Source organism: Chelonia mydas, chromosome 15 (genome assembly GCF_015237465.2).
Source record: "Chelonia mydas isolate rCheMyd1 chromosome 15, rCheMyd1.pri.v2, whole genome shotgun sequence".
In the NCBI taxonomy this organism is placed as follows: Eukaryota; Metazoa; Chordata; order Testudines; family Cheloniidae; genus Chelonia; species Chelonia mydas.
In genome coordinates, this window is record NC_057856.1 from 25,972,937 (window position 1) to 25,988,454 (window position 15,518).

A 15,518-nucleotide genomic window follows, 5' to 3' on the forward strand; every position below is an offset into this window, starting at 1 on the left:
CTAATCAACACTTCTTCTTTTTTTATCAGTTCTTATTTTAAAGTAATCCATGATTGGTACATACGAGAAACAAAATATATTTTTCCTAAATATATACCCAGTATTGATAATGGTGTGCAGAGAGCTGCTACAGCTTATTGGATAGATAAACACAGAAAAACAGATGTTTAACTAGCTGGTAGCCTGATTGTTGCGACTCTTCATCCTTGCCATCCTTATCTTTCCTTGGGCTTCGGAGTAGCAGCTGTGTTAGTCTGTATTCGCAAAAAGAAAAGGAGGACTTGTGGCACCTTAGAGACTAACCAATTTATTTGAGCATAAGCTTTCGTGAGCTACAGCTCACTTCATCGAAAGCTTATGCTCAAATAAATTGGTTAGTCTCTAAGGTGCCACAAGTCCTCCTTTTCTTTTTCCTAGGGCTGTTGCTATCCAGCAAAAAAGATGATCAACCAACCAACTGCCCTCTCTGTTCTTCCTTATCTTTTATGCATAATTCATTCTTAAATATTGATTAAAAAACCAAAACTTTGATCAATTTTATACCATATTTACAGAAACATGCAGGTAGTTCCTTATTAAAGGTAAGCAGTCGAGAAAATTCTATCTGCTTTTTTTAACCCCAGTTTTAAATACTGGTCAAATTAAATTTGATGGATGTTTGTTTGTTTTTACTCTTATTTGGTTAGGCCTTGCATGTAACTCCACTTGGACATTAAAACTTACCAAGGCCTGTGGTGGGTTCCCCATCACTGGAAATCTTAAAATCAAGACTGAAGGTTTTTTCTAAGAGATGCTTTAAGTTCAGGGGTTCCCAAATTGTTGTTCTTGTTCTATGTTAGTATTTGAGCTTGATTGTTCCATCCATTCATTTCTCTAAGAATCAGTAAAGTTTAGGAGCTGCTATGTCTAGTTCAAACAGGAAATAATTGAAATAAATCCTGTGGCCTGTGTTATGCAGGAGGTCAGACTAGAATGGATGATCAGAACGACCCTTCTGGCCTTATCTGCTGGGTTTGGAGGAGGGGAGAACCTACTCTGGGCCAGCTTCACTGAAGGTACAACCGGAACTAAATGAACAGTTTCACTATCATGTTGCTATTTGCTAACACAAACTGTAGTGTTCAAATTCTCTACAGGAGGATGTTTTATTCCTCCCTCCCTCCCTCCCTCTCCTCCTCCTCCTCCATTAATTTCATATATTTAAAAAAAAAAAATCCAACACTCTTCCTTCCATCCCCCTAATTATTTGGCTGTAACTACTTAACAGTGTCCTTTTTAATTATGTTGACATAAGTGTTTTGAACCATGGCTTTCATACATCTTGGAATTATAAGATACTACTAGACATTAATTATAAATTCCTTCATTAGATCCTCAGGCTGAATGGTATTTATACAATTGCTCTAAACGTGCCTAAAACGCTAAATAATGAGCAATATACTACATTCAAATAGTAACAAAACATTTATAATCCTTTGATCAAAGTACTTACAAAAGAGCTAAACCTAGGGATGCTTAGACCAATGTTGGTTGGTTCTAACTTGGTGTGGCAAGTATTAGCAGTGATCAGCTCAAGAGTTTATCCTTTAACAAACAAGTGATGTCATTGCCAATTGCTAACTTTGGCCAAAACCTGGTTTTTAGCTCATTTGGAGTCACTACTGGTTCAACATGCAGAAACAATTCTTTCTTATTATTAACGATCTCTGATAATTGGGGCATCTTCTTCCTTCAATCTTATCAGTTACCTTTCAGGTCCATTTTTCCAGTTAAGCCACCTTCTTTCAAGGGCTTCTGATGACTGCTAATAAATCTGCACTTTACAAGATCTACAAAGATTCTTTTAAAATTAATCCTTTATATCCTACAATATTCCTGGATGCCCAGGTTCTGATACTGGTAGTTGGCTAATCCTTACTTCAGTACTATCCCCACTGAACCATGCAAGTGCCCTTTAGTGGAATTGCAGTTACTTTAATGTACTTAACTGTCTTACGAGCTATAAACTATTACTCATGAATGCTGGACTGGCAGTTGTGGTTTTATGGTTTCAATTTTTTTAATGTTATCTTTGTCAGAGTCTCACATGTCTATTACAGAAATAATTAAAAGTGCTTGTAACATGTGTTTTTAGTCCTCATAGATTAAAAAGTGTATGTCTTGTGGGTTGCTTTTAAAAAATAAATAAAATTCTCAGCACGACTTCATTCTTGTCTAGTAAAACTAGGATGGTCAGAGAGCACTTGAAATTTGCACAGGAAAATGAATATTGGTTACTCTACATTCTTTTTGGTATTAAATGAGGAAAATTGAGGTTTGGGTTAATAAGAACTTAAGTTCCTTAACTGTCAGTTTCTAAAGTGCTGACTATATATTGGTAAATCTTTGAAGACTGGCTTAACATGTGTAAACAAGCATGAATGTCTGATTACATACCTCAATGGGAACATTTGTCCATAATGTACGTTAAAGGGATTTTTATATGGTAGTTAAATCATTACTGCCCAACACTTTGGCAATAAATCCCCTCTAAATTGAGCCTTTTCACTTCAACTAAGCTTCTTGAAAATATACTGACAGTGATGGACTTAATCCACACAGGGATGAACATAAGGTTTTAATAGACACATGTGATAGCTGCTTAGGGGCAAAAAGATGGAGTTCTTAGATTCATGGATCTCGTTGCTAAAGGAAACACTGTGACTAAGAATTTTAAGATGGGTTGAAAAATCCAGTATTCTCAGGTATTTCTGTAGTAGGGTGAAAATCTTTAACTCCTTTTCAGAAGAGTGTGGGGGAAGCTTTAAATTATGGTAGTGTCCTGGGAGCACTCCATATACAGTTCTCCTATTATGTCTAGTGTAAATTCTGCACATGGTGTGCTTGCAAGATTGGGCTCATTAGATTTGTCTATGAATATTTGGTTCTGGGAGTGCCTATAATGTGCTAGGTGCAGTACAGCTGTAAAGGAACACAAGGTCCTAACCCTGACAATGTTTAGCACCTTAGTGACACATTTAACCAGAGATGTTGAAAACTTCCTACAGAAAAAGTGAAGGCACAAGGTTTGTGTGGGCTGGAGATGTACAGAATCACTATGAGGGGCATTTCTCATTGAATTTCAAGTTTACCTGAAACTTTCTCTTGGAAAGATTTAGATAAAATATCTTTAATTTGTGACAGGGTTTCTTATAGATTCCCATTGACTCTTATAAACTGGAATCTCAAAATTAGAGGAATATTTCCTATCATATTGAAGGGTACAAAATTCCTGGGTTCTATATATTTAATTCTACATTAAATTACCACAAATATCAGGTTGTTTTCAGTTCATTTTAGAATAAATTTATAAATTCACTTTAAAATGAGTCTAGCTAGTGGCTAAAATGTGAGTTGTGAGTTAGAAACCCGTCGGTCTCCAGATAAAATGTCTGTGCACTTCCATGCATACCTTACTGATAAAGGCTCCTGCACTAGCATTTAATCTTGAAATCACAAACACGCGTATTCCATTTTCTTTCTCTTTAGCTGTAAGAGAATCTTCTCCCTTTTCAGTGTCTTCCAGTGTGGTAAAGGCTTGAAAGACAAAACCGCTTTAAACATACCAATTTAAAATTCGTTGCTTGATGCTTTCCTTAAAGGTGCATAAATCCTTCAGTCCTATCACTCTGATTTCCTTCAAGAAGGAAGGAACTCTGGTGCTGGTCTGATCAAGGAACACATCTTTCTTTATGTAATCATTTTTGAGTCTAACTAAAAACTGTAATTGGATTTGCACAGTCTGTCTGAATCTTAAAGTACCTGCCTCCTGTGAGTGTAGATTTTAAGTAGAATATGTATTACAGTGGATTGCCCTCCCCCATGCAAGAGACTCCAATATAAAATATTTCCAAGGATAACAATGTGCGTATTTCAAAAATGAATGCTTTTTGGGTGCTCCAGTTTGATTTTAAAATCAAAACGTGGTCAGTGTGTATTCAGATCTGTTCATAATAGCAATTTTATTATAATGGCTAAATAAAAAAGCCTAATGCAAGTAAAACAATGTTGCACCTATTGAAAGGGCTTGGAAAAACGTACTTGCTGCTGGGAGAAGCTAGGCTATCCCTTTCAACAGAATTTCAGTTGTCCCTTTAAAATAAGATTCTAACCCTTTTGGCTGTAAATATATTTCAGATGTGAACCAAATATAAACTAATGTGGTTTTGTCACCTGGAGGCTACAGGCAGCTCCAGTGCCTCTGCTCTCAAATGCAGAAACCCCATGTGTCGGGTATTCTTGTTTGGGTGTAATCTGCTTCCACAAAATCACCTTTTTCCATTTCCAGCAGCAGATTCTTTGCTCAGCCTGTGCTGTTCGCTATGACCTGATTTACTGGTGTCTTTTTCTCATCCTTTGAGTGTTTCTGCTCATTAACTGCTAGTCTTCCTTGTGGGTTTCTGTGTCTTTGCTGACTGATTCTTAGTCTGCTTCTTTCACTGATCCACTCTCCTGAAACATGACCGTCTCAAGTTCTCTACCTTGCCTGCTTGTGCAGTGCCCCCCACCAACTGCTCTCAAAAGAGGCCCTTTGCTTATTTTAACTGCCCAGACCCCAGTTGGGAAGCACAGGACTGAGACCATTCTAAGCGTTATTACTGTGTTAAGTTACTGTACTCTGGGAATTCATACACTAGTGGATGATGATGTAATAGAATGAAGCATCTCTCTGGCTTTAAGATTACTCGATAAGTTTATGGAGGAGATGGTATGATGGGATAACATGATTTTGGTAATTAATTGATCTTTAAATATTCATGGTAAGTAGGCCTAATGGCCTGTGATGGGATGTTAGATGGGGTGGGATCTGAGTTACCCAGGAAAGAATTTTCTGTAGTATCTGGCTGGTGAATCTTGCCTGTATGCTCAGGGTTTAGCTGGTTGCCATATTTGGGGTCGGGATGGAATTTTCCTCCAGGGCAGATTGAAAGAGGCCCTGGAGGTTTTTCACCTTCCTCTGTAGCATGGGGCACGGGTCACTTGCTGGAGGATTCTCTGCTCCTTGACTTCTTTAAACCACGATTTGAGGACTTCAGTAGCTCAGACATAGGTGAGGTTTTTCGCCGGAGTGGCTGGGTGAGATTCTATGGCCTGCGTTGTGCAGGAGGTCAGACTAGATGATCATAATGGTCCCTTCTGACCTTAGTATCTATGAATCTATCTATGAAACAAGTTATGCACAGGTAAGACTCTTGAAATGGAGTTAAAACTTTTTGCCTTTACTGTTTTCAGGCGGGAGCCACATCCATGTGGGCTTCCTGCTGTGGGTTGCTGAATGAAGTCATGGGTACCGGAGCTGTCCGTGGCCAACAGCCAGGATTTGGGGGAGGTACTGGCCCATTCAGATTTGCACCAAATACAGACTTCTCAGCATATCCATCTTCAGGAGCCAGTATAGTCTGCAAAGCCTGTGGGCTTTCATTTTCAGTTTTTAGGAAAAAGGTGAGTATAATTTATTAAATAATACTTTACTAACACCAACCAATCTGTAGACATGTCAGGAGAGAAGTATTTTCCCCTTTTACAGATGGGAAAACTGAGGCACCAGGAGGAAGGGTTTTAATGAGTTGCTCAAGGTCACAGAGGAAGTTGATGTCAGACAGGATTAGAAATTTTCCTATATTGCTTGTTCAAAATAATAACCAACGAAGTTGCTGAACAACTGAGGGATGGAGAAGCTGAGCAACAGAAAAGCCTCAAATTGACAACTAGTATTGTAGCATTTTCCTTAGAAACAAAGTGAACTTAATTGTGGTCTTAGTCCGGTGTCAGAGGAATAAGGTTGGCTAGGAAGTTGAAAACCTAATCCACTGCAGTAGCCTATCAGTTCACTTAGTCAAACAGGTGAGTTAATGAAAAATTTACCAAATAAAATTGATTGGAATTTTGTTTAAACTATGGATGTATTTCAAAACCCAACGTATAGATGACTGACTGTTCTATGTATTCTGTAAATTTAGAGTCAATTTGGCAGGCCAGCATTATCTGGACCACTCAGTGACCCAGTTCTCTGCAGCTGACTTAGAATAAACGGAAGCCCAGCTGTTTCTGATTTACAGAAAATCTAATATTCAGAGATTCTTACAACAGATCAATCTCTTGGCAGAGATTTCCCCATTTTAGTAATCTACTGTGCTTTGCATTCCTTCTGTGGCAATGTGCCTGAGCAGCAGCTAAGGGTCCATAATGTCTCAATCTAAGCTTTCCTAGGGCTAATTTATTAAAATTCCAAAGAATGTGAGGAGAGAAATATCTAGGCTAATCATGGTAGTTGAGGTAGTCGTATTAAGGGACTCATGTGACTCTTGGATATACCAATTCCCCCTGCCTGTATGCAACTAGATCTCTTAAATTAGAACCTCTATTTACCTCAGGTTCTCTAAACTAAACACTGTCTAGAACTTAAGCCTGATTCAGGGTCCTCTGAAATCACTGGGAGCCCTCCCATTAACTTTAATGGGATTCAGGTGAGGCCTGTTCTGACTGGAGAATCAGGAATCTGAGGCTAATTGCTAGAGCTACCATGATCCCTGCCCTCCAAGTTGTTTCTTAAATGCAGAACCATTTTACTTGTGTCTGAAGTGACCATCAGAGTTGCCCTTAGACCATCCTTGCCCTCAGTCTACTCCCCACCCCTCCCCCTTTCTTGTTGGAAAAATTGCAATTCAAATTTGTCAGCCTGAAGATTCAGGAAAAGTGAACTTCTGATTTTTTAAGTCTAACTTCTGCATCTTCTATTTGCTACTGTGGATGTCCCTTACAATTTATTCTCCTGTAGGGTTGACCTGTAATATCTGGAAAGAGAATTTTTCCTATCTTTTTTTCCCTCCAGATTTTTCCTTTGGAGATATTATTCCCTGTGGTGTCTAGTTTCTTGTGGTAGGAGAGATGAGTTTAGACGCCAATTTAAGACCTTAGCACGTCTCCAGGAAGGGTTGAGTATGTAACATTGACTTTTCCGTTTTCATATTAGAAATAGTAAATCTAAACCAGAGCTTTATGTAAAAGTTTGGTGTGTGTTTTTTGTATACAGAGATTATCCTAAATGGCTTTGAGTGAAATGGACATGTAGGTAGTGCTTTGTAGCTCAATTATAGTGTTTACAATGTTTGGCTCTACTTAGCGTAGGGGACATAAGAGTCTAATTAGAAAATTACCTTGTCCTTTACAGTTCATCTCTTCCCTTAAATATTCTTATCACATTCTTGCTTGAGAGGCTTTTGCAAGCTGGAAAAAAATACAGGGTATATCTACATGGCAAAAACAAACAAATCCACAGCTGTAAGTCTCAGAGCCCAGGTCTACAGACTTAGGCTTGTGTTATGATGCTACTAATAGCCATGTAGCTGCTTGGGCTCTGGTGCCCAGGGATGGGATGGGAGGCTTCGGAGCCCACACTTCAGCCTGAGCCAAAACGTCTACACAACTATCTTTAGTGCTGTAGCATGAGCCTGAGTCTGTAGACTTGGGATATGAGACTTGTTGCTGTGGAGTCTTGTGGAGTTCTCTTTCCCCCCCCCCCCCTTCCCGGGGGGGGGTGTGTGAAATACCCATAGTGATATTCTTCTGATGTATAACTGCTTTAAGAGTGGTTTTTGTTTTGTTTTTGAGGTCAAGATTAAAGCTTACATTTTATTTAGCCATTGAATTGTCTTCCCAAAACATCTGGTTCCTCGTCAATATCTTCATAGAGGAGCTCTATGGAGACTTTATTTAGGAAGTGCAACTTATACTTCTAGCCACTGCTTCAGAGGAAGGCATAATTGTCTCCCATGACTTAATTTCCTAATAGCACAGTGTAGAAAGTGCTATCTTCATGATTCCAGCTTAGAAACTGGTTAGTGTCTTGAATCATCAGAACTGAGTCTCAGTAATTTTAAGTATCTTAATGTAGTTTTCTGGGAATGGAAGCGGAACAATACATCAAGGCTTCAATAATGTTTCTAATGGTGCTAGATGACTGTTACACTGCAGTCATTATACATTGTCTTCTGTGACATTGCCCCTGTAGTCTCCATTGTCTAGTCAAGGAAAAATGTTTAAAATATGTTGGCTAACATTTTCAGAAACATCTCTTCTAGTCAAGATGAGGCCTGTGGGAATTGTGTACACTGTCATGTCATCACAGAAAGAGGATGCCTTGTATGCAGTCTCTCAATCAGAATTTGCAGTTGCAGTATCATGAAGGACAAAGAGGTTTCCAATCACAGAGCTGCTATTCTCCAAATTGTTTGCTTTGTGACCCTGCCACTTTCTAGTATATGCAGCTGTTGGTGTATACCTTGGATCTATATTCTGGAAGTAAAAAGGCACCCCCAACAGCTTTCTGATTCCTCTAACTTCAGATACATCAGCTGAAATCGATAAAGTAGAGGGGATGGAAGGTCTGCATGGCTTTGCACAGTTAGTACTTGGGGAGGACGATAGTTCTTTCGTATATCTTTCTTCTGCTGGGAAAGCATTTTAAAAGGCCACTCACTTTATATCAAACTTGTCTGAAATTGCTCTTATTACTGTAAGAATTAATGACTAACATCACTAAACCTGAAAGATCAGCTTTTTTCATCATTTTTACATTGTGCATTTGCACGCACCTTGTGTATAATCATACTTTCTCCTGTAGTCATATTTTGTGTGTGTGTGAGAAAGAGAAAAGAAACTAAAACATTCCCCAGAAAATAGAAACAGACTTGGTGGCAGGTATAGAACTTGAAATTACTTGCACCTCACTTTGAAATTGACTAGATTTCAAGTGGGTGTCCTTTTGACTTGACTGAAAGTGTGTATTTAAGTTAGTGTTGTCTTGTTAAAATTGATTAACTGTCTTGATGAATGTACTAGCCCTACAAATGCTCTGGAGAGGACCTGCAAAACTGTTTGACAGGCCAGTTTCACAGACCACTCAGAAAACATAAAAAGAAAAGGAGTATTTGTGGCACCTTAGAACATGAAAAAACTGTGCGTATATAAATCTCCTCACTGTATTTTCCATTGAATGCATCCGATGAAGTGAGCTGTAGCTCACGAAAGCTCATGCTCAAATAAACTGGTTAGTCTCTAAGGTGCCACAAGTACTCCTTTTCTTTTTGTGAATACAGACTAACACAGCTGCTACTCTGAAACCTGTCAGAAAACATACTAAGATTGTCAGTTGAAAGCATAAGAATAGCAGTGGGTGATTGGGGGTGGGGGGAAGAAGGAAATAGCAAATACAGATTTATTTTCTACTCCTGTGAATATCTGGCATACAGTTTAATGGCTTTTTCGTCTTCCTGTTTAGCACGTGTGTTGTGACTGCAAGAAGGATTTTTGCTCAGTTTGTTCAGTCTTACAAGAAAATCTCAGAAGATGTTCTACTTGTCACTTGTTACAAGGGACAGCATTTCAGCGGCCTCAGTTAATGCGATTGAAAGTCAAGGATCTGCGTCAGTATCTGATCCTTAGAAACATACCAACAGATACTTGTCGAGAGAAAGAAGACTTGGTGGATCTTGTACTCTGCCATCATGGATTAGGTTCTGAGGATACAGACACTAGTAGCTTGCATTCTTCAAGGTCACAGACTTCTAGTTTTTTTACACATCCATTTTCTCTGTCTGTATCAGTGTCATCCTCTCAAGGAGAACTTACAAATAGAAGAGGAAGCACAGAAAATGGAACACCTGTACAGGTACAGTACCAGTAGTTGTGGTCTTACAATGAACTTATAAAAGTGCTGTCTGCTACCTTTTTTTTTTTTTTAAATATACCAATGGGCGGGTGTAGTGTCTTCAGGAAATACTTTTTTTACATCCTGCACTTGAAAATGGAAGAACATGGGTAATTGGGACAAGACTGTGATCACTTTAAACTGTAACGGCTAATGTTAGCATAAGCTTTCCAATTTGAGTGTCATCTGTTACCTGTTTTAAAGCATTTTCCTTACTGTACCAGAGGGGGCTGTTTATCCTGATCTGATTCATTGTATATGCAGGGACAAGGTGGAATGCCTTCAGCAAATAATGAAGAAGAGGAAGAAGAAGAAAATGCAGAAGAGCAGGTGAGAAATATGAACCACCTAAAGAGTAAACTAGACCTATTTGGCATCTGAGATAGAAAACCATGCAGAGCCTTAACGCTGTTAATTTAGTTTGAGTGAACTAGGCTGTGGTGATGCATGTTAACATAGATATTTGAAAATATTGTTTAAAAAAAATGTAAATTCTTTAAACTATAGCAGGGATTAGCTAAAATTAAAAAGAATAAGAAATAATTGGTGTGTTTCAGACCCCTAGCGTGTCCAGAAAGCGAGCAAGAGCATCACTGTCTGATATTTCAAGTCTAGAAGATATTGAAAGGTTGAGTGTTCGACAGCTGAAGGAAATACTTGCTCGTAATTTTGTCAACTATTCAGGATGCTGCGAAAAATGGGAACTTGTGGAGAAAGTGAGCAGGCTCTACAGAGAGAGTGAGGAAAATCACAGGACACGTAGGTGTTCGTTTTTTTTTTTTTCCTCCTTAAAACTAACTCTTGTTCTCTAGTGACTGGCTTTGACAATAGGTGTTGAGTGCTTTTGTCAACTGCAACAACTGGAAAGCTATTTTAACTGTACTAGCTGTGTCCAGAAGAGCTGAAGCTGTGCTAGATCTGGCATGTGAGTTACACTGTTGATCAGTATGTGTTATTGGTTCCCAAGATTGTACTGTTTTGATGATTTTTGCTGAAGCTAAATAAACTTGATCATTTTCACTTCAGCTTTCCTCAGAGTAGTTAAATTGGTAACAATTGCACTATTGAAAACCAACCCATTAGAGAAAATGAAATAGTTTGCACCCCCATACCTTTCACTGTGGTTTCACAAAGTGTTAGTTTTTTCTATGCCAAAAAAATCCCACTATTTCAGAAGAGAACTCCTAGTTTTTAGTGATAAAAGCTACACTGGCAAAAATCCCTCTGCCAGGGGACCAGTCTCTCTCTCTGTGGCATAGCTGTGAAGCCATTGCTGGGACAAATGATGGCTTTCTTATCAAGTTTCTGGTGTTTTGTTAAAATGCTAGCTTTAGGAAAATATGGTTGCACTATGTTTATAAACTAAGCACAACTGAGTTAAATTGTCACAATTCTGCCACTCAAACAGTTACAGTATCATTTTGGGACAGTTGAAATGTGAACTTCAAGATTTTTTTTTCCTGTTTCTCTAACATCTTACAAAATGTGAAAGATTAATACCCATATCTACTTTTCATCATACACCATGACTGCCCTTTCATTTAATTCTACATCTTTACTAAATGCTTCGTAAGTCTTATGCCCCAATAGCAATTTTTGTAAGGTTGTATTTAGCCCTGTTAATAATATTGCATACATATCTGTAGTGATCAAAGTCCTTCACGAAGAGGGAGTAAGTATTGTTCTCCCTGTTTAACAAATGGTATAAAACTAAGGCCTAGTGGTGGGATGACTTTGACCCTGCTATGACAGTGGGTGTGACAGAGCTGGATTGATACCTGTATTTGAATCCTAGTCCAGTACACTCTTCACTGGACCATGTGACATCACAGGTTATTTGATCCTAAATATAGGACAAAACCATACTCTGCATCACTTGGCTTAATCTTACTCAGTTTATAATGGTTGTAAACTAAATCTTTATTTTACCAGTAGCTTTACTGTAAATTCAGATGGAAATGCCATGATGTTGAAATGAGTTAGCTTAGTTTCCTACATGTCTGGGATAGAATTTAGCTGCTTTTGCCATGGCCTGAATTTCTCTAAATCTTAACCCTGTCTGTTGCTTTGCAGAGGGAGAGAAGATACAACTGCATGAGAACGATGATAATCTGTGTAGGATCTGCATGGATGCAGTAATTGACTGTGTTCTTCTGGAATGTGGTCACATGGTCACCTGCACAAAGTGTGGCAAAAGAATGAGTGAGTGTCCGATCTGTAGACAGTATGTTGTACGAGCAGTGCATGTATTTAAATCTTAAGACCAAAAATACATTTTATAGCCACCCGGAGTTCCTGTATTTCTGGGGGCAGGACTGATGAAGCTTGTTATGACGAACATTAGTTTCACTATGAATCAAACATTTTGAACAGCAGGCTATAGAAGCATTTGAAACACTTTCCTGTGATGTAATTAAAATTGCAATTTGGTGATATGTACTGCAGGAACTGCCTGAGTTACCTTATAAAGCCATGAAGTGTTTACAGCAGATCTAGCATCACTTATTGCTCTCTTCTGAAGAACACCGTAATCATTAGTTTGCTGAAGGTTCCAGTATAGTCAACAGAAAACTGCTTTACCATGACCATATTGTTGGATGACTCTAGTCTGGTTCATTTGGTGCATATGCGTTGCTCCTATCAAATAAACTTGAGTAATATTTAATATGCGTTAAATAGAATGTAACTGTTCTGACACGATTGCTACAATGGTGTTAAAACAGTCAATAAAACAAGATTGTAGAAAGCACTGCCATTGCATAAGTGTTTCTGTGCAGGTAAAGCTAATCTATTTTCATGCTTATTACTTCATTCAGAATGTCTGTCTGATTACATGTATACTGTCCACTGTCCTTGAACATTCTTTGTCAAAGTGAACTGTGTATTCCTACAGAGCTCTGTTTAATTGCATCCAAATGCTAATTACTCAATGTTCAGTTTAAGAATAAAATGTAGTCAAAGGGAACAGGGGTTAACTTCAGTGGTCCCAAATTCATTCAAACCTATTCTATTAATTCTGCAAAGACTGAATTCTACATACTAGGAACTTAATGTGAATACAGATCAATTATAGTGAAACTAGTAGATGCTAACTTTTGGGAGTTATAGTATTACAGACCTTAACCATTAGCTTTTCCGGGGTGGGGGGGAATTTAAGAGGAATTGTAGCTTTTTTAATATGCTTCTTGCTCACAGGTGTTTGAATCAAGACTAGGGTAGTGAACAAAATTGCCAATTACCTGTTTGGCCCCTGTGAAATAGGTTATTCAGTCCAGCTCCTAGATAGTATCAAACCCATCAGTGGCAATAATTGTTCCTTTAGAATACAAGAATTACCCTTTAAAGGGTCCTGCAGTGGGAATAGATTCTGAGGTAAATGACAGTGTAGTAGGAAGCTAGTATTGCCCACTACCTTTGTAGGCTAGATACTTAATAGTATAACTACTATTTTTTTTTAAGGGGGAGAGCTAATGGCAGTTATTGAAATGCCTTTATTATCCAGTGACAACTTTAAGCTGAGTTGAATTTTCACCCACAAGTCTTACTGGGCAAATGCAGTGTTGCCATATTGTATAGTTTTGGTTTTTTAATATGTGGGTGTCTTTCAACTTTCTCTACAACCCACTATTCAATTCCCAGTGTTCATCTAGTTTGAGAAGGTAGGTGTTTTGGCAACTGCAGCCATTAGTACATTAAAAATACTTCTGGCTTTCTGTACTGTAGATCATTGGAGGTACACTGCCTCCCATGCCTACTCAGGACTAGAATGATCTATAGCCAGGACTCAATAGGAGGGATTTCTGTAGCATTTTTGACAAAGGCACAAGCTGCTGAAGTGAGGGAGTAGGTGCAGTGGGGTTAGCTCTAGCACTGCTACTCTGTATTAGCTGTTTTTAAAAATAGCTAGGTTTCTATTTAAATTGATAGACAAGTGCTGCAATTCAATCATTGTAACCCAGGGCTCCATAATAGAAGTGGTAGATTGTCTTCCATTTTCAACTCTTATGTGCCTAACTTAGAATATTCTACTTAATTATTTAAAATAACCAGCCAAAAAACAATCCTGAAATCTTTACTGCACAACATCCTGATAATCATTCTTGAAGAAAACTACTCAGACTTTATGCACAAGCTGGATATTGGCTAAACTAGCAAATTTGTCAATACTTTTAGAAGTAACAGGAAGTATAAACAACTGCTGCTGTTTAGTACAATTTAACTGACATGACTGCTTATTTTTCAGAAGAGAACAAAACTCTGGCCTTTTTTTTTTAAAAAAACTTTCTAAAAAGGTACTGACTTGTTCTTGTTCAGTTGGTAAGTTAATGTAGGAGAATGTAGCATATACATTACTTCCATTCTGAACAATGGCTGAGAGTTTAATAAAGGTTTGTAACTGGTCTGGGGTCAGTCTTAGTCTTTTTTTTTTTTTTTTAAATTATTCACTATCCCCAAGTGTCATTTGATTAAGTCTCCAGTGGAGGTTAGAAGGGCCAGACTGCATGCTTTTGAGCAGCTGTATAAAGGAATCTCATGCACCCCTTAGATTTAGCCAGGTGTGCACAATACTCACACCACAGCTCACCTTGAACTGGACTCTTCAGTAATGTAACAAGATTGAGTACCACCTTGTGAATGACTTAAGGAGTCTGCTTACTTACATTAATAAGCTTCAATGCTATCCTGATGTAGCCAGCCCCCTTCAAAAATCACTTCAGTTGAAACAGTGGCCTTGCCTGAAGCATATCCTGCTGGTGTTTACAACAAGTATAGAGTGACGGCAGCTACTTAAAATGTATAACAAATGAAAAAGGGGAAGTTGACCATAATATAAATCAGACAGCTAGGAAAATCTTGCTTCTTGGAGCACTGGTACAGGAACAAGGGGAAAGGCAACTCCTTGATCTAGTCTTGAGTGGAGCACAGGATGTGGTCCAAGAGGTAACTATAACAGGACCACTTGGAAATAGTGACCATAATATAACAGTTAACGTTCCTGGGGGGGAGAAACACCTCAATAGCCCAACACTGTGGCATTTAATTTCAGAAAGGGGAACTATACAAAAATGAGGTTTAGTTAAACAGAAATTAAAAGGTACAGAGACTAGAGTGAAATCCCTGCAAGCTGCATGGACGCTTTTCAAAGACACCATAATAGAGGCTCAACTTAAATATATACTCCAAATTAAACACAGTAAAAACTAAAAAAAACCCACCATTCTGGCTTAACCATGTAAAAGAAGCGATGATCTTTTAAAAAGTAGAAGTCAAATCCTAGTGAGGTAAATAGAAAGGAGTGTAAACACTGCCAATGTAAAAATGTATTAAGAAAAGCCAAAAACTCAAAAGGTAACAACAAAATGTTTAATACTTCAGAAGCAGGAAGCCTGCTAAACAACCAGTGGGGCCCCTGGACAATCAAGATACAAAAGGAGCACTTAGACAACAGTCATTGCAGAGAAACTAAATGAATTCTTTGCTTCAGTCTTCATGGCTGAGGAATTGTCACAGATTGAAGTGTCACTAGAGGACACATTGAGAAACTTAACAGTAACAAGTCCCCAGGACCAGATGGCATTCACCCAAGAGTTCTGAAAGAATTCAAATGTGAAATTGTGGAACTATTAACTGTCCTTTAAAGCAGCTACTGTACCCAAATGATTGGAAGATAGCTAATGTAATGCCAATATTTAAAAAGGGTTCTAGAGGTGATCCTGGCAATTAAGAGTGGTAAGTCTAACATCAGTACCAGGCAAATTAGTTGAAACAA

The 15,518-nt window shown here is 38.3% G+C and overlaps 1 protein-coding gene across 6 annotated transcripts in view; it reads left to right on the forward strand.

Annotated features, from left to right (window-relative positions):
* Positions 1 to 14,154, forward strand: part of RNF34 (ring finger protein 34) — a 34,119-nt gene extending 19,965 nt beyond the window's left edge. For 4 of the 6 annotated variants that reach the window (XM_037878335.2, XM_043529232.1, XM_037878336.2 and 1 more), the window contains 5 exons: positions 5,272 to 5,481; positions 9,320 to 9,709; positions 10,013 to 10,078; positions 10,306 to 10,507; positions 11,822 to 14,154. In XM_037878335.2, the coding sequence (XP_037734263.1) occupies positions 5,272 to 5,481; positions 9,320 to 9,709; positions 10,013 to 10,078; positions 10,306 to 10,507; positions 11,822 to 12,009 (1,056 nt within the window). In that variant the 3' untranslated portion in view covers positions 12,010 to 14,154. Of the gene's footprint in view, positions 1 to 958; positions 1,056 to 5,271; positions 5,482 to 9,319; positions 9,710 to 10,012; positions 10,079 to 10,305; positions 10,508 to 11,821 lie in introns of all 6 variants that reach the window. The other 2 variants (XM_037878337.2, XM_037878340.2) reach the window with 2 other exon arrangements.
* The last annotated feature ends 1,364 nt before the right edge of the window (positions 14,155 to 15,518 follow it).